The 18,710-nt window shown below is 37.7% G+C and overlaps 1 protein-coding gene across 1 annotated transcript; it reads left to right on the plus strand.

Moving 5' to 3' along the window:
• The first annotated feature begins 1,033 nt into the window (after positions 1 to 1,033).
• Positions 1,034 to 13,765, plus strand: LOC104108380 (uncharacterized). The gene is made up of 8 exons (XM_009617401.4): positions 1,034 to 1,278; positions 1,383 to 1,448; positions 1,562 to 1,604; positions 1,715 to 1,769; positions 2,567 to 2,615; positions 2,977 to 3,044; positions 3,131 to 3,239; positions 13,114 to 13,765. Exons 1-8 carry the CDS (start codon positions 1,081 to 1,083, stop codon positions 13,225 to 13,227), a joined length of 702 nt encoding a protein of 233 aa, XP_009615696.1. The 5' UTR covers positions 1,034 to 1,080; the 3' UTR covers positions 13,228 to 13,765.
• The last annotated feature ends 4,945 nt before the right edge of the window (positions 13,766 to 18,710 follow it).

Consider the following 18,710-nt stretch of genomic DNA (forward strand, 5'->3'; position numbering starts at 1 on the left):
CCCTATATTTTGAAATTTTACAATTCTTATGTTCAAACGCCCACTAAGGTCCAATAATAAAATTTTGAGTATAAATTGCCAAATATGTGCTTGATCTAAAAATTTAAGTATAAATTATTAACATTCAAACAATTTTAACACTAATGGATTATTAATCTTCTATTTTCTACGACCAAACAAGAATTTATATTTAAATATTGAATAACTATGTTGCTTAAGTAAAAAAATAGAACATTTTACTAATAGCCTGTTTGGCCAAAGTGAAAAAATCAGCTTATTTTGAGAAGTATTTTTTCAAAAAAGTACTTTTGAAGAAAAGCAATTTGTGTTTGGCTAATCAATTTGAAAAACACTTTTGAATAATAATTTGTGTTTGGCCAAACTTTTCAAAAAGTGCTTTTATGTGTCAAATTACAAATAAGGACATGAAGAGATTTGCTTAATAGTTAATATTATATAAGTAGATAAATAATTATAAATTTTTATTATTAAAGATAATAATTAAATTTTTTATTTTATTTAAGTAAAATATAAAAATAAAATTGAAAAGTACTTTATTCTTTCAAGATAATTTAAATATATCAAAAATCATCCAGTAAATATGAAAGTTCATCCCAAAATTTATTTTATATTACTTAATATTTAAACTAAGTAAGGTTATTTCGGTATATATAATATTTTGCAAAGGGTATTTTTGGTAGGAAGAAAAATCAAAACTGCTTCTGCTTCTGAGAGAAGCTACTTTTTTCTGCTCTTTTAAAACTGTTTCTGCTTCTAGCTAAAAATATTTTTTTTTCAAAAAAAAGCTTGGCCAAACACCTTAAGTTGAGGAAAAAAGTATTTTTTGTTGCATACTAAGAAGCAACAAGCTATAAGATCGTAAAAAATAATACATTCCGTCGAGACCAGCTCCGCGGGGACATGCGTGCAATTTTTTGAATATAAAAAGTGAGTAGTTGGGCCAAAGGCTTGAGACTTGGGCCCGTATACTTAGGCCCAGATAACTCTCATGATTTAAATTTCCAGGAGTGAAGAACAGAACGGCTTTTGGTTCGTTTCCAGAATTGAGGAACGAAAAATATGGACAAAATGAAGAAGAAGAAACAGCAGGATGATCCAAAAGGTGGAAATGCGATATTTTTGTCTGTATCACCATTGAAAGCTCTTACTCTTCATCTGATCTGTGGAGTAGGGTTAGTTTTAGCTTTCTGGGTAGCTGAACACATCTACGCCGTCGATCTCATCACCCATCCATCGCGAACGCTTCGTCTGATTTCTGTATGTTTCTCTCAATCCGCAAGCATTATAATATACGTCACATTCATTTCCTGTTGTTTGCTTTCTTACATGTTCCTTATTTTGATTGGAATTTAGTTTTTCAGGTGTTTGTGGCTCCAATAGTGATTCTTCTTTACAGTCACCTTCGACACGATAGGAGCCAATGCTCTGTAATTCTAATTCTATTTCCGACTTCTTTTTATTGAATTTTTATTTCAATAGTTACATGTTACACACTTTTTTTACTGTAATTTTGATTCGAATTATTTCTGGCTTCCCTCAGTACGTCAAAGCTATAGGACGAGGCCTGCTGGCGCTTCCTGCTGGTTAGTTTTAGTTATAAACAAGTTCTCCTTTGCGGTTTTGAAACATATTATCAATGTTATTTGTTAAAGATTCATCTACTAATATGCGTTATGTTATATCATGTTTGTAGGGGCCGTAGTAAATGCAGCGGGAGCTACTATATTAGGAGCACCTGTTGGTTTCGAGTATGTAATGCTGTACATGTGCTTCGAGTCATTTATAAGGATAATGAATTGAAGCCATAGTTGAGGTTGGATGGGAAAATAGATGTGATGACAATGTCATTGCCTGATCATCAAGCATGTTAAGTGCTCTTTGGGTTTCACAAAAACGCCAGAGATTAATAATTAAGACATTCTATTGACTCGCTTTTTATTTCTCACGCGGATTCCAGTATGAGTTTTTGTCGATTAGGATGGGACGGATAGGGAGGGGTCTAAAACTTGAATTTCTGCTATATCAACCTTCCAAACCAAAAGGGAATTCCGCTCCTACCGCTAAAGCATTGTTTCGGCCCCTGCTTCCAGAAGAGTTGGTGCAAAAGTCATTGTAGTCCAAATAGCGTATTTCCGGTTAGGGGCCTAAGACTCACTAAAGCAATTGTAGCTATTCACTCCTTCTAATTCTAGTGAATTTCGCTCCAAATAGCATAAAAAGAAGCTTGAGTTCAATTAGGTGGGAACCGTCTGTAGTCAACCTGCTCCCAATGAAGAGGTAAGGGGCGTAGCGATGAAGTCGAACAGGGTTGGTAAATTCACCGGGTGACTCGAAAGCAGGCTTTTAAAGACCACTCCTAGCGCGTCAGTCATTTCGCTCCCAAAGAGCTCCCTAAAAACGTTGTCACTTTGTGTTGTCCTGTCCAACCTTAACTGGGATTATGTTAATACGAATTATAATGATTTTCTGTTACTTTCTTTTTGTTATAGCTTCTGAAATGCCGTAGTTCTCATGCTAAGTGGTCTTTGATCCTGTCTTATCACAGGTATTTTCCCAAGACCCTTAATTGGTCTCTTTTGATGTCACTGCTCACTGTAAGTATTAACTACTAAGACGTACTATTTACTGCTTGAAAAGATTTCTCTGGCTTATAAGCTACAGGGGGATATTACAACAGTTGTAGTTTAGTGGATTCATCTCATGGTTACAGAAAATCTGGTCGAAGTTTTTAAGAGAAAAAAAGAAGAGAAAAGTTAGCAGGGAAATCCTGGGAATTATCACATTCAGAAAGCTGATGAAATGATAGGATACTTTGACCACTTAGATCACACATTAATGAGATGTAGCTTTGGTATTTTATCCTTGTTCATTTTTTCTCCTATGTTGGTTTAGCTTTTTTAGTTATTTTCTATTCTTTTCTGGGATAAGTAAATATAATAAATGTTGGTTTGGCAGTTTGTACCAGTGGCTTGTGTCTTCGGCTCATCATGGACTGATTGGCACCGTGTATTTGCTAAAACAAAGTAATTTCCATTTCCTCATCCTTGGGCATTTAATATTTATATCTAAGAGCTGTACTAGAGCTCATTTAGCATGTTTGTTGTTGCAGGACAAATGGGTCCACAGACTGTATGATCTGTCTACCAGCTCATGGAGCTGTTATTGGAGCGTGGTTTGGTGCTTGGCCAATGCCACTTGATTGGGAAAGCCCATGGCAGGTATGTTACCTAATTGTCACGGACTCAAGGTTCACAATATCGAGATTGTAGTCCATTTTATGGTGCAGTGTTTTTGAATTTCAAATGCCTTAATTGCATTCACAGAAGCTTCAGTAATCTACCGTACAATTTTTTTGATAGTCTTGCAATAGAAAGATATATAGAAGTTGCTCAGCATGACCTTGTTTATATATTACTCTCTTTTAAAATAGTCTTCTCTCGATTCTTTTTAAGAAAAATTGAGCTACCTCAATGAACATTGCTCACCTTAGTGAACCTTGCACATATAAAAGTAAGATACACAGGCAAAGCATCGGATATCCATTCCTAATTATCCGTGGTGGTGCATTTGGTTAGAAGAAAATAAAGTTTTTCAAGGAGTGGATATGAACAGAAATCAATCAAATATTGAAGCTGAAATGAAACAATAAAAGAAGAAGAATAATAATGCAGAGAAAAGAGAGAGAGTGAATTCTTATTAATTTTGGGATGATTTACAGTAGGGTAAAGCTCCTCTATTTATAGGGGGAAAAATGACTTAGCCACAAAGTAACAAACTCTCTAAAAGATAGACATTCACTCTAAGTACAATTCTATTCATAACACTCCCCCTTGAATGTCTACTTAATAGGTAATGTGGCTCGTTAAAACCTTAACTAAAATAAAACCTAGTGGAAAAAACAATTCTAATAAAGGAAAAAGAGTACACATGTTTTATAATAAGCCTTTTGGTTGACTCGTTAAAAAAGTCTGGGACAAAACCTTGTAAGGGAAAAAGAGTTCAACGCGTATTAACTCCCCCTGATGAGAGCATCAATTCACATCCTTCAGCATTCGCATCCCAATCTTGTACACTAGTTTCTTGAAGGTTGACGTCGGTAGAGATTTTGTGAACAAGTCAGCCATATTATCACTTGAACGAATCTGATGCACATTGATATCACCATTATTTTGAAGATCACGTGTGAAAAATAACTTTGGCGAAATGTGCTTTGTCCTATCTCCTTTTATGAATCTTCCCTTTGGGCTATGCATGCTGTATTGCCTTCATACAAAATCGTGGGTTGTTTGTCACACTTCAAATCACATTTGTCTCGAATAAGGTGTATTATAGACCTCAACCACACACATTCTCGACTTGCTTCATGAATAGCAATTATCTCAGCATGATTAGATAAAGTAGCCACGATTGAATGCTTAATCGATTGCCAAGATATGACAGTGCCTCCACATGTAAACACATAGCTTGTTTGAGATCGAGCCTTGTGTGGGTCGGATAAATACCCAGCATCGGCATAACCAACAAGATCGGGACTGCATTCGTTGCCATAAAATAAGCCCATATCGGTAGTCCCTCTTAGATACCGCAATATGTGTTTGATTCCATTCCAATGTCTCCTTTTAGGAGCAAAGCTATATCTTGCTAAGACATTAACTGAAAAGGTTATGTCAGGCTTTGTTGTATTAGCAAGATACATTAGTGCACCAATTGCACTAAGATATGGTACTTCAGGACCAAGTAGCTCTTTATTCTTTTTTTGAGGTCGGAACGGATCCTTATTCACATCAAGTGATCGAACCACCATCGGAGTACTTAATGGATGTGCTCCATCCATGTAAAGCTGTTTTAATACCTTTTCTGTGTAGGCAGATTGATGAACAAAATTCTGTTTGCCAAATGTTCAATTTGCAAACCGAGACATAATTGTCTTTCCGAGATCTTTCATCTCGAATTCCTTCTTTAAATAATCAATTGCTTTTTGGAGTTCTATAGGAGTTCCAATAAGATTTATATCATCAACCTATACGGCAAGTACAACAAATTCCGATGTTGTTTTCTTTATAAAAACACATGGACAAATGACATCATTTATATAACCTACCTTTAATAAATACTCACTAAGGCGTTATACCACATTCTTCCTGATTGCTTTAGACCATATAAAGATCTTTGCAATTTGATTGAAAATATTTTCCGGGACTTTGAATTATGTGCGTCAGACATTTATATCTCATCATCAAGTGAGCCGTAAAGGTAGGCTGTAACCACATCCATTAAATGCATGTCAAGCTTTTCATGGACATCAAAACTAATGAGATAACGAAACGTTATAGCATCCGTAACAAGAGAATACGTCTCTTCATAATCGACACCAAACCTTTGTGAAAATCCTTGTGCAACAAGGCGTGCCTTATATCTTTGTACCTCATTTTTCTCATTCCTTTTACGTACAAAGACCCATTTATAGCCAACAGGCTTAACACCATTAGGTGTTTGTACTACAGGCCCAAAAACTTCACGTTTTGCAAGTGAATCCAACTCGGATTGGATTACTTCTTGCCATTTTGGCCAATCACGTCTTTGTCGACATTATCCAACAGATTGAGGTTCAAGATCCTCACTATCTTGCATAATGCTAGATGCAACATTGTATGCAAAGACATAATCCACCACTATATCCAATCGATTCAAATTTGTCTCAATATCGATTGGATTTATTGGTAGTTCCTTATTTTCTTGAGTATCATACTCAGTGATTTCCTCATGAATCTCAGGATTGGTTAAATCATGGATTTCTTTATGAGACTCTTTCATAGTGCCATCTTGATCATTTATTTTCCTTTTTCTAGGATTTCGATCCTTAGAATCCAATGGTCTGCCACGTTTTAGGCGTGCTTTTGACTCATTAGCTATGACACTAGAAAATTATCCAACGGGGACATCAATACAGATTGGAACATTCTCTGCAGGGATATGATTTTGTTATCCTTTTCAGATCCGTAAATGCATCTGTCATTTGATTTGCTATTTTATGCAATGGATAATCTTTTGCACCTCTTTTTCACAAATAGAGGCACGTGGATCAAGATGAGACAATGATGGATTTTTTCACGAAATTTCCCGTTTGATTTCACCAATTTCTCCCTCTAATTTTGGGAAAAATACCTCATCGAATTGACAATCTGCAAATCTAGCAGTGAACAAATCTCCCGTTAATGTTTGGAGGTAGCGAATAATGGACGGCGATTCAAACCCAACATATATTCCTAACCTTCTTTGGGACCCATTTTGGTGCGATATGGCGGTGCTACAGGCACATACACTGCGCATCCAAAAATTCTTAAATGGGATATATTAGGTTCATGACCCAAAACTAATTGCAATGGGGAATATTTATGATAATTTGTCGATCTGAGACGAACTAGCATTGCTGCATACAAAATGGCGTGACCCCAAACAGAAGTGGGCAACCTCGTTTTCATGAGTAACGGTCTTGCTATCAATTGTAGACGTTTAATTAAAGACTCTGCAAAGCCATTTTGAGTGTGAACATGAGCTACAGGATGTTCCACTTTTATCCCAATTGATAAGCAATAATCATTAAATGTTTGGGATGAAAATTCAGCAGCATTATCAAGTCGAATAGACTTAATTGGATTATCGGGAAACTGTGCCCATAATCGGATTATTTGTGCCATTAATTTTGCAAACGCGAGGTTGCGAGATGATAATAGGCACACATGAGATCATCTAGAAGATGCATCTATTAAGACCATAAAATATCTAAACGACCCACTTGGTGGGTGAATAGGTCCACAAATGTCCCCTTGTATACGTTCCAAAAACGCAGGGGACTCAAACCCAACCTTTGTTGGTGATGGTGGGTGAATAGGTCCACAAATGTCCCCTTGTATACGTTCCAAAAACGCAGGGGACTCAAACCCAACCTTTGTTGGTGATGGTCTAATAATTAGCTTGCCTTGATAATAAGAAGTGCAAGAAAATTTATTATTTAGAAGAATCTTTAAATTCTTTAATGGATGCCCATTTGAGTTTTCTATAATTCGTCTCATCATAATTGATCCAGGATGTCCCAATCGATCATGCCAAAGTACAAAAGTATTGGAATCAGTGACCTTTTGGTTTACGATAAAATGTGCCTCAATTGCACTAATTCTTGTCCAATACAAGCCACAAGATAAAGATGGGATATTCTCAATAACCCTCTTCTGGCCAGAGACATTTTTGGTAACGATGAGATATTCAAGATTATTCTCATCTATTGTCTCAATATGAAATCCATTTCGGCGGATATTTTTAAAACTCAACAAGTTCTTCTTGGACTTGGAGGAGAACATAACATTCTCTATGATAAGTACTGTTCCCTTAGGCAGAGTTATAGTAGCTCTTCCAGAGCATTCAATTAGATTACTACTACCAGAAATTGTAGTACTATCCGCCTTACAAATACTTAAATGAGAGAAATATTTCTTCTCTTTGAATATTGTATGTGTCGTACATGAATCAATTAAACAAATATTTTTACAATTGAACTTTGATCCAAGTTTGCTTTGAGAGATATCCATATTTGCTTCTCATAGTTTGACATATAAAAGAAATATATGAATAAACATTAGTACGAATAACAATACGTTTTTTTCCCCTTTAATTGTTGTTACAAAACTAGTAACTTGAAGTATCATTTTGTTGTTATAATAAATATATCGCAAATCATAACTGTATGTTCTTGGAAGTAAGAACACGTAAGGATAAAGTAACAAGGGATCATAACAGATTATGTAATGAAGTATGAATAATGTAAGTTTTACATGTAACATGATTTAACACACGTTTTAAAACGGATATTAAGCAAACTGATCAATTTGGATACTCTGTTTTGAGAAGACTAAGCAAGCTAAAGCATTATTTTAAAGAGGACTAATTCTATCCCATAAAACTATATTTAATCAAAACGAACTAACACTATCCCATAAAATAAATAATACTAATTGATACCAATTACTACTAATCATGTAAAGAATTGTGATTACATGATATTTATTCACTAGCTACTACGAATAGGTAAAAATAAAAATCAAACTACTCAATCATCTTTAACCACTGATCCATCACCAATCAAGTGGTTTATTTTTCCATCAGGGTGCTCAAAGAAGTATGCCACATCCAAGCTAAGTTGCTCTGACACGGGTGCAGATCTAGAGGTCGGATCCTTTGAGATGGAAATTTTAAGATTCGGGGATACGGATCCTAGAACCGACACGGATGCGGGGATCCGGCTAAAAATAATTCAAAAATAAAAATATCTCTAAATTATGAGAAATTTTATGGAATACTTACCTATAACATGTAAAGTGTGAATTTCTTTTTTATTCTCAAGTTGTAGGCGCGATTTCATTGATTTTCTTCCATTCTCAGATTCTCCTACAAGTTACACAAAGTATATTAAAACATAATAGATATCATATAATTACATAAGTAAAAGAGTTAGATATATAAAGATAAAGAAAACATACCTTTTAGGCTTTTACTGCTTTTGTCGAAGAACATGACCTTGACATGAACATAGAGAATAAAAGATGTAAGTATCATTTAGCAATTAGCATTTCTTTCACAAGTCACAAATTACAAAGAGTTAGCCATTCTCATTAAGTCAATCAAAATAAGTATGAACACCAAAAAGGCAAAAATAAACTACAATTGCAATCACCATTCAAGCATTTCCCATATAAAGTTACATTAACATTGAACTATATAAACTAACAAAAAGTAGGAGAGGACAACTACTAAGTTTTAACAATTGAACAATAACATTTAGCATTCTTCCTCAATATTTTCAAGATCAATTTCTTGCACATCTTCGATCTCTTCTTCAAATATGACTCCTTCTAGTTGAGGTTCATCTATTGATAAGTCAAGTAGATCATTGGTGGCTTCATCAACATCAAAACGATCTCCGCCTAAAGCAAAATTAAAATAAAAATGATTTAAAAAATAAAAAAATACTAAAGGAAATATAAATTCAAGTAAACATAGATTATAGACATACCCACATCCCAATACTTGCTTGGGCCACTTGTATATTTTTCTTTTTGACGAGAAAGCAAGCGAAGATTGTAGTGCACAAAAACTAAATATTCCGCTCTTGAAGTCTCTAACTTGTTTCTTTTGATACTATGGATCAATGAATAGGTGCTCCAATTCCTTTCGCAACAAGAAGAAGAAGCCGGTTGTGAAAACAATTTGTACGCCAAGCTTTGCAAAAGTGAAGCGTTTACACTATGGTTAGCCCACCAAGATAGATGCTCCTCATACATCATAGCCTCAACCACATGAGGCTCACTAAAGAAACCACTCCCACTTGCGAATGCTCCATACTCCAAAGATGCTTGTTTTAGATCATTTGAATCTTTAAAGTATCTTTGAAAGTATTTAACTCTATTTAAGGAAATCTCTCTATCCTCATTTGGAGCAAGCCTTCGAACCCCATCGCCTTCCCCTTTAAGCCATGATTCATGGTATTATTTTTGTACCAAAGAATGTGCCATACAATGTAAAGGGGTGTTACTCTTATTCCACCTTGCAACAAGAATTTCTTGAATTGTATCAAAAAAGTTCGATTGCCCGACAATAAGATCATTTCCCTTTTGTTCAAAGATAATTGCTTTCACCTTTTCGATCATTGTATCCCACATATCATAAACAAGATGCAACTTTGGAGCATCAAGATCGGCACTTCTAAGCATAGACACAATTGGTTCAGTAAACTTTAAAAAGTACTCAATCTTATCCCACCATTCGTCATTCATTACAAGGGATTTAATTTCACGCGTTTTAGCTTCAATCACTTTATCTCCCTTATAATTTCTCCAATCATCATCCATTACCATTCTTTCCAAAGATGCTTTCACTTGATGAACACGACTAGTCATGACAACATGAGATGCAAATCTTGTTTCGGCAACTTTCAACAAAGACAACGCCGAATGCTTTTGAAAAAGAGAATGAGCCATATCATGATTCAACACAAAAATTTTCAAGCTACTAACTTCACCAATCAAATCTAAAATTCATTTGCAATTTATAAATTGAGTTGATTTTTTGAAAGGTTGGCACATACTTTTTAGTGCAAGGTTCAAACAATGAACAACCCAGGGTGTCCAAAATATATGTGGATAAGTTTGCTCAACCGTAGAACCGACAAGCTTCATATTACTTGCATTATCGGTGATAACTTGAACAACATTACTTGCACCAACTTCCTCAATTGATTTAATGAACAAATTAGCTATATATTCTCCACCCTTCACAACACCACTTGAATTGATTGATTTTAAAAATATTGGACCACCACTAGAAGCCGCCATTATGTTTATTAATGGTCGCCTCTTAATATCCGACCATCCATCGGAACAAATAGACAACCCTTTTCTCTTCTATGCATCCTTAATAGGTTGCAATTTTCTATCAATATGGGCTTTTTCTTGAGCTAAAAGGGTAGTTCTTAACCTATTGTACGTTGGCGGAACTTAACCGGGTATAGAAGTCTTTGCCAAAAACTCTGAATACTTTCTAAAATAAGGAGACTTGGCAAAATTAAAAGATAAACCTGAAGCGTAGAACATGCGGGCTACCATTTTGTCGGCGATGTTTCTATTCTCAATGCCGAACGACTTCTCTAGAGCTCCAACATTTGAACCTTTTCTTTTTTTAAAATGCGATAAATCTGACCCTTCAGGAAGCGATATATAATCTGACTTTTTCCTCGCCCTTCAAATATTTGCCCAGTGCCCTTTTCCACGCAACGATAACATTCAGTTTCTGAACCCTATGTTTTTGGCTTCTCATCTTTCCCTTTCCACTTTGGGTGGTTATTTTTCTTTGGGGATGATTAACACCAGGAAAATTTCTTTCATGGCTATGGCCACGGCCACGAATAGGGCCACGACCTTTTACACGCTTAGCATAATGGGAATACACCTCATCCACTTCAGGCAATGTTGTAGAACCAATGGGTCGATTTTCGTGATTTCTCATGAGCAAGTCGTTTCGTTCAGCCACAAGGAAAAGAGAAATCAACTCAGAGTACTTCTTGAAACCTTTCTCTCTGTACTGCTGTTGCAGGACCATATTGGAAGCATGAAACGTTGTGAACGTTTTTTCAATCATATCATAGTTAGTGATACTATCTCCATAGAGTTTCAATTTAGAAGTAATTCTGAATATCGCATAATTTTATTCAGAAACAGACTTAAAGTCTTGGAGCCTCAAATGAGCCCAATCATATCGTGCTTGTGGAAGAGTGACCAACTTTAGTTGTCATATAAGTCATTCCACAAAACAAGTGGATCTTTGACTGTGAGATATTCTATTTTCAACCCTTGATCAAGGTGATGACGCAAGAAAATCAAGTCCTTAGCACAGTCTTGGGTAGATGCTTTATTTTTATCTTTAATGGCGTCTCCAAGACCCATTGCATCTAAATGGATTTCAGCATCCAACACCCATTTCATATAGTTCTAGTCCGAAATTTCAAGGGCAACGAACTTTGTTTTCATAATATCAGTCATAATTAAAAGAGGAGAAAAATTATACCTTAGTCTTCTCAAAGAGCTTCTTGAGACAATAGAGTCTCGTGCTGTTAACGTGAAATAAAACAATAAAAGAAGAACAATATTGCACAGAAAAGAGAGGGAATTCTTATTAATTTTGGGATGATTTACAGTGGGGTAAAGCCCCTCTGTTTATAGGAGGGAAAATGACTTAGCCACAAAATAACAAACTCTCTAAAAGATAGACATTCACTCTAAGTACAATTCTATTCATAACATAAGCTCTTTTTTTGCACACTCTCTTTGGATTTGTTTGATAGCACGAAGGTAATATGGAGTTGTTTGTCCTGTTTTCTTGTCATTCTTTTTACGCTTCCTTGGAGAGGGTTCCCACTTCATCGGTGCCCAGATTAGTGACCCTTATGGAAGACACACACACACATCTGCTGGAAACCTGTTTATGTTTCTCGGGACACTTCGAAGGGAACCATATCTTTAAATGAGAGGTGTTGAGAATATGCTAAATGATGTTTTTAGAGAGACTAAGCTAATAGATCATTTACCATAATAAAGTATTAAATCCCGCTATATCAATATGAATGCAAAAGATAAAGTGATCAAAAGGAGAGAAGAGAAAAGGCAGGCACTCTGTGGCGCCTTTTTCCCTGGGTAAGATCAGATTGCATTGCTGTCTGTAAAATTCTTCACTCGAGTAAGGGTCACCACTTTAAGTATGCTTTGTGAACAAGATCTCCATGTGCCATGCTAGGATTATTAATAAACTAAAACAGCTCGTGTTATATCCTGATTCAAGGAGTTCCCAGGATACCCTGCCCATAATCATCTGTTTTTCAGTCACGTTGTTTCACCTTTTGGTGTTATGCCCTCCTATTGTGTTTTTGTCATGTGAGCATACACGTCCATTACAGGGATATGGAATTTGATTCTTTTTCTTGATTGGTATGCTTGTATAGATAAAAATAAAAGCTAAGTAATTATGCCACAAAATGAGTGCATCTTCCATCAAAATGTCATTTATGTTTTTCCTCCTCGCTCAAAAAATTTATCAAATGTTACATCATTTATACGTGTTAGATAAATGGAAACAATAGCATTTAAGATGAAAAATGAAAGAGGGAGGCAGTTTTATACCAAGAGTGTTTCATAAATTTGTTTATATCAAGTTGCGTCTTAGTTCTAGTTAGCGCTTGGTAATTTTCTATATCTTAGATGTGCCAGCTAGTAGCTGGTGCATGCAGCTTTGCTTGACTAATCTGCATTTACTACCAGTCAAAAAGACCACGGTAATCAGCGACTCACTGGTTCCATTGGTGCTTGAATGCTAATTCCGTCATACTATGAATTTTCTCTTCCTAGATTTTAGAAGTGACAGCAGACGTCCTTTTTATAATTTGGTTATGCGCTTCTGAAAAGATTGGTTTTTCTATATTGCGGACCTCTCAATGGGATTGGAAAATGTTTTAGTAAGTTATTATTCATGACAATTGGTATTTTCATGTAGGAATGGCCTATTTCTGTGACTTATGGAGCTATAGCTGGTTATCTCGTGGGGCTTGTGGCATCCTTGGGCTGCATTTTCTACCGTAAGCGCCAGCAGTATCTAAAAGAAGAGTAGAGTCTGGCTTCTGAGAATTAGCCGTGAAAGGCTCTTGATGCTAATAATAGTCTTGGGACGAAGTTAGGCCTTTATTACTCAGCTACCTAGCAATATGATATCCAATTTTGCACTCTTCCTATATTCAGTATATCTTTCTTCTTTTTCTAGAGTGTAGTCCATTTCTTTAGGAGTAAATTCTTTAACACATTGAGAAATGATGTTCAAGAAGAGATACAGAAGTTCCTGAAGAAAGTTTTTGCAGGATGGATATTAGTAGATCAAGCCAAGGGGTCTATCATTAACCGCCTCTCTCTACTTTCACAAGGTAGGGGTAAGGTCTACGTACACACTATCCTTCCAAGATCCCGCTTGTGGGAGTACATTGGGTTTGTCGTTTGTTTGTTTGGATGTTAGTAGACCGGCAAGATATCTAGCATTTTGCTTCTGTTAACATGGACATTATGGATTTGTAAATTCAACTGACTACTTGTACACGTCTCTCTGGACATTCGGGTTATTACTTGGTACAAGTTAATAACACTTATGCTCTCTCTTATTTTATGCTTTCTGATGAATATTCCTTTTCCCTCTGGCAAGATGCTTTTACTCTATTCATGCACATCATTTGCCGTCTTATTGCAATCTCAACGTGGACTTTCAGAGTTGGGACCTAATTTTTGCGGGGTCTCAATTTATTCGTACCCTTTACCTAAGAAAGAGAAACACGTCTCAAGTTCAGGATTTGTTGAGATTCCTAACGATTTTCTCTTTTATTACTTTTTCCTGTTTGAAGCGAATTCTTTACCTTTCTTGTCTTCTTTTGCCTTTTAGTCGTAACAACTATTTCCGGTAAAACCACTTGTTTGAAATCTTTTCCAAAAATCAAACCTCTGCGAATTTAACCGCTTAGAAAAAACAAGATGTTATCTACTATACTTCCCTTAGCAACGAAGACTTGACAATGGACGTAGCATAGACACGAGGGTGGTGACATCTCAGTGCTGACATTGTAAATATAGTAAATAGTGTCCTAATTCTCAATCTCTCTTTCTGCGGTGCCATGGATAATCATTTTTTTTTAAGTAGGGCCATGACCAAAGACTTTGTCTTAGTGTTTGTCTTATCTCCTTCTTTCTCTAGAATTGCTTCTTTTCCATTCCTTTTAAACCATTATAATGCGAAAGGTCACTCACAAAATAACTACCCAACTATTAATTTGACCGATATGATATATCTAGAGACCCTTCTGCTAGAACGAAGCGAAAATAAGCTGTCAGCTCATGAAATTATAATTTGTCCAACTTGTTCAAAATTAAGCGGATTGGGTGAGACATTTATGCAATGTAAGGTCAATTTGAGCTTATTCCAAGTTAGCCCGTCTAAAAGTTTAGGTCAATTTGGCAGTCTATCTAGCTCAAATTGTGCCTAAATCAACTCATAACGAGATTAATCAAAACGTAAATATTTTGCTTCACCCGTTTCAATTTGTTTAAACCTTTTCGGAGTACATGGGTCAAATTAACTAATTTTTCGTGTGAATTTGGATATAGATTTCTAAGTTTTTGAAATAAAATTTACATGTTTAGAAATCAAATAAAAAGTACAATAGTTAATAATCAAATTTGTTTTTAAAAGATTGGTCAAAGATAATTTTATTTGACTCCCCAAATAATAAAAGGCTTTCTTCTTGAAACAGAGGAGTAAGTAGGGCAGGGTGGGGCGGGAGGTAGGGCAGGGTTTAGGGGGTGGGGCGGGAGGCAAGGGAGGTAAAGGGAACAAGGGTGTCTGTAAGTTGAGAATTGGACCATGGAACGTAGGTACATTGACGGGTAAATCTATAGAGTTGGTGAAGATTCTCCAGAAGAGGAGGGTCAATATAGCGTGTGTCCAGGAGACAAGCTGGGTAGGGTCGAGGGCGAGGGACGTGGATGGGTATAAACTTTGATACTCAGGAGTCCAGAAAGGTAAGAATGGGGTGGGCATCTTGGTGGATAGGGAACATAGAAAGTCTGTAGTTGAGGTTAGACGAGTGAATGATAGATTGATGATTATTAAGTTGGTGGTTGGAGAGTGCACCCTAAACATCGTTAGCGCCTACGCGCCGCATGTGGGCCTAGATGAGGAGGTTAAACGGTGCTTATGGGGAAGAATTAGATGAGATAGTGCGCCAGGTTCCGCCTGCTGAGAAGCTATTCATAGGAGGGGATTTCAATGGGCATATTGGGTCGACCGCAGGTAGTTATGGTGAGGTGCATAGAGGCTTCGATTTTGGGGAGAGGAACGGAGGAGGTACATCGTTGTTGGACTTCGCTAAGGCTTTTGGGTTGGTGATTGCGAACTCTAGATTTCAGAAGAGGGAGGGGCATTTGGTTACTTTTCAAAATGCGGTGGCGAAGACCCAAATTGACTATCTCCTCCTTAGGAGGTGTGACAGAGGGTTGTGCAAGGATTGCAAGGTGATTCCGGGTGAGATACTTGCGACGCAGCATAGGCTCTTGGTGATGGACGTTGGTATTATGTTAAAGAGGAGGAAAAGGTTTACTCGAGGAAGACCGAGAATCAGGTGGGGAGCCTTAACTAAGGATTAAGCCCAAGCGTTGGAGGGGCGGTTGTCGGCTATGGGATCTTGGAGGAGTAGTGGTGACGCGAGCACTATGTGGTCAGCGACAGCAGACTATATTAGGGAGGCTGCGAGAGAGGTGTTAGGGGTCTCGACGGGCGTATCTGGTGGGCACAAAGGAGACTGGTGGTGGAATGAAGTGGCCCAAGGTAAAGTGAAAGCAAAGAAGGCGGCGTACTTGAAGTTTGTGGGGAGCATAGGTGAGGAGGAGAGGCGAGTGTGCATGGAGAGGTATAAGGCAGCTAAGAAGGAGGCTAATTTGGCGGTCACAGAGGCTAAGACTGCGGCTTATGGTCGTATGTACGAGAAACTGGGAAAAAAAAGTGGGGAAAAGAAGTTATTCTGGCTTGCCAAGTTGAGAGAGAGGAAGGCTCGGGATTTGGACCAAGTGAGATGCATCAAGGACGAAGATAGTAGAGTATTGATGGAAGATGCCCAGATAAAGAGGAGATGACAGACTTACTTTCATAAACTTCTGAATGGGGAAGGGGATTGGGATATTGTGCTAGGCGAATTGGAGCATTCCGAGAGTCACCGTGACTTTGGGTACTGCAGGCGTATCGAGGTTGAGGAGGTCGTGGGAGCTATGCGTAAGATGAGTAGGGGTAGAGCGACCAGGCCAGACGAGATTCCGGTGGAATTTTGAAAGTGTATGGGGAGAGTAGGTTTGGAGTGGTTGATTAGGTTGTTTAATATTATTTTTAAGGGGAAGAGGATGCCGGATTAGTGGAGGTAGAGTACGGTGGTTCCATTGTATAAGAACAAAGGTGATATCCAGAGTTGTAACAATTATAGGGGTATCAAATTACTGAGTCATACCATGAAAGTGTGGGAGAGGGTGGTTGAAGCGAGGGTGAGGATGACAGTGTCTGTATCCGACAACCAGCTCGGGTTCATGCCGGGTCGTTCAACTACAGAAGCTATACACCTTGTTAGAAGGTTGGTGGAACTATACAGAGAGAGGAAGAAGGATCTGCACATGGTGTTTATTGACCTAGAGAATGCGTATGACAAGGTTTCTAGAGAAATTCTCTAGAGATGCCTGGAGGCAAAAGGTGTGTCGGTTCCCTACATTATGGCGATTAAGGACATGTATGATGGGGCTAAGACTCGGGTTAGGACAGTAGGAGGCGACTCTGAGCATTTTTCGGTTGTAATGGGGTTACACCAAGGTTCTGCGCTCAGTCTGTTCTTATTCGCCCTGGTGATGGACGCGTTAACACACCATATTCAAGGGGATATGCCATGGTGCATGCTATTCGCCGATGACATAGTTTTGATTGATGAGTTGCGAGCCGGTGTTAACGGGAGGCTGCAGGTTTGGAGACAGACTCTTGAGTCTAAGGGTTTCAAGCTGAGCAGGACGAAGACGGAATACCTGGAGTGTAAGTTTAGCGCTGAGCCAGGGGAAGAGGGTGTGGATGTGAGGCTTGATTCGTAGGTCATCCCGAGTAGAGGCAGTTTCAAGTACCTTGGTTCGGTTATCCAGGGGGAGGGGAGATCAATGAGGATGTCACACACCGTATTGGGGTAGGATGGATGAAGTGGAGGTTAGCATCTGGAGTCCTGTGTGACAAGAGAGTGCCACCGATACTCAAAGGCACGTTTTATAAAGTGGTGGTTAGACCGGCCATGATGTATGGGGCTGAGTGTTGGCTCGTTAAGAACTCACATATCCAGAAGATGAAAGTAGCATAAATGAGGATGTTGCGGTGGATGTGCGGGCACACTAGGATAGATAAGATTAGGAATGATGATATCCGGGAGAAGGTACATGTGGCTCCCATTGATGACAAGATGCGGGAAGCGAGGCTTAGATGGTTCAGACATGTTCAGAGGAGAAGCGCGGATGCTCCGGTACGGAGGTGTGAGCAGCTGGTTGTGGATGGCACGAGAAGAGGTAGAGGGCGACCTAAAAAGCATTGGGGAGAGGTGATCAGACAGGATATGGCGAGGCTCCAGATTTCCGAGGACATGACACTTGATAGGAAGATGTGGAGGTCGAGTATTAGGGTTGTAGGTTAGGAGGTAGTTGAGTCGTGCCTTACTTCGTACCATTGTGGGACTGGCCATGTAGGATTTTTGTCTAAGATAGCTATTGGCAATGTTGTGGCTTACTATTTCGCTTTTCAGTGCATGTCCTATTTACTAGCTATCGCTTTTGCTTTGCATCTTTCTTCTAGATTTCATGGTGTTCCTATTTTTCTTATGATTGTTGTGGTGATACTAATATTTACTAATATTGTCTCCCTTTGCTTTGCATCTTTCTTTTGGATTTCATGGTATTCCTATTTATCCTATGATTGTTGTTGTGATACTAATATTGTTTCCTTTTTGTCATTTTGTCATTTTGTCATTTTGTCATTTTGTCTTTTTATTTATTTTTTTAGCCGAGGGTCTTTCGGAAACAACCTCTCTACTTCTTCGGGGTAGGGGTAAGGTCTGCGTACACACTACCCTCCCCAGACCCCATTAGTGAGATTTTACTGGGTTGATGTTGTTGTTAGTTTGGTTAATAGCCAACAAATTATAAAATAAAAAAAAATTTAAGCCATACTATAGGGTTAGTACCAACTATTTAGCTCGAATTGACTCATTCATTTTGACCAAAGATAATTCTAAACTGAGTTATGATCAATTTTTTATTAATTCAATCAATTTTACTTTACAATTTATTCCAACTCACTTATTTAACGCCTTAAATTAAAAACAATGGACAGTCTAAACGGCATTGATCCATTACCTAGGTCCGCGTTCTAATTACGCCAATGTTATATTCGAATTTGCTTCTAACTCCAAAACTACCCTCCCATTTTAACTTGGAAAGATGAAAAGCTCATAAGTATATTAAACGATGCCACGTCAGCTATGAAGTTCAAGC

Source organism: Nicotiana tomentosiformis, chromosome 3, assembly GCF_000390325.3.
Source record: "Nicotiana tomentosiformis chromosome 3, ASM39032v3, whole genome shotgun sequence".
Classification (NCBI taxonomy): Eukaryota; Viridiplantae; Streptophyta; class Magnoliopsida; order Solanales; family Solanaceae; genus Nicotiana; species Nicotiana tomentosiformis.

Coding starts and splice junctions, on each gene's coding strand:
- LOC104108380 (XM_009617401.4), top strand. CDS start 1,081: ATGGACAAAATGAAGAAGAAGAAACAGCAGGATGATCCAAAAGGTGGA. Junction 1,605..1,714: donor CCTGCTGGCGCTTCCTGCTG/GTTAGTTTTAGT, acceptor TCATGTTTGTAG/GGGCCGTAGTAAATGCAGCG. Junction 1,770..2,566: donor GGAGCACCTGTTGGTTTCGA/GTATGTAATGCT, acceptor GTCTTATCACAG/GTATTTTCCCAAGACCCTTA.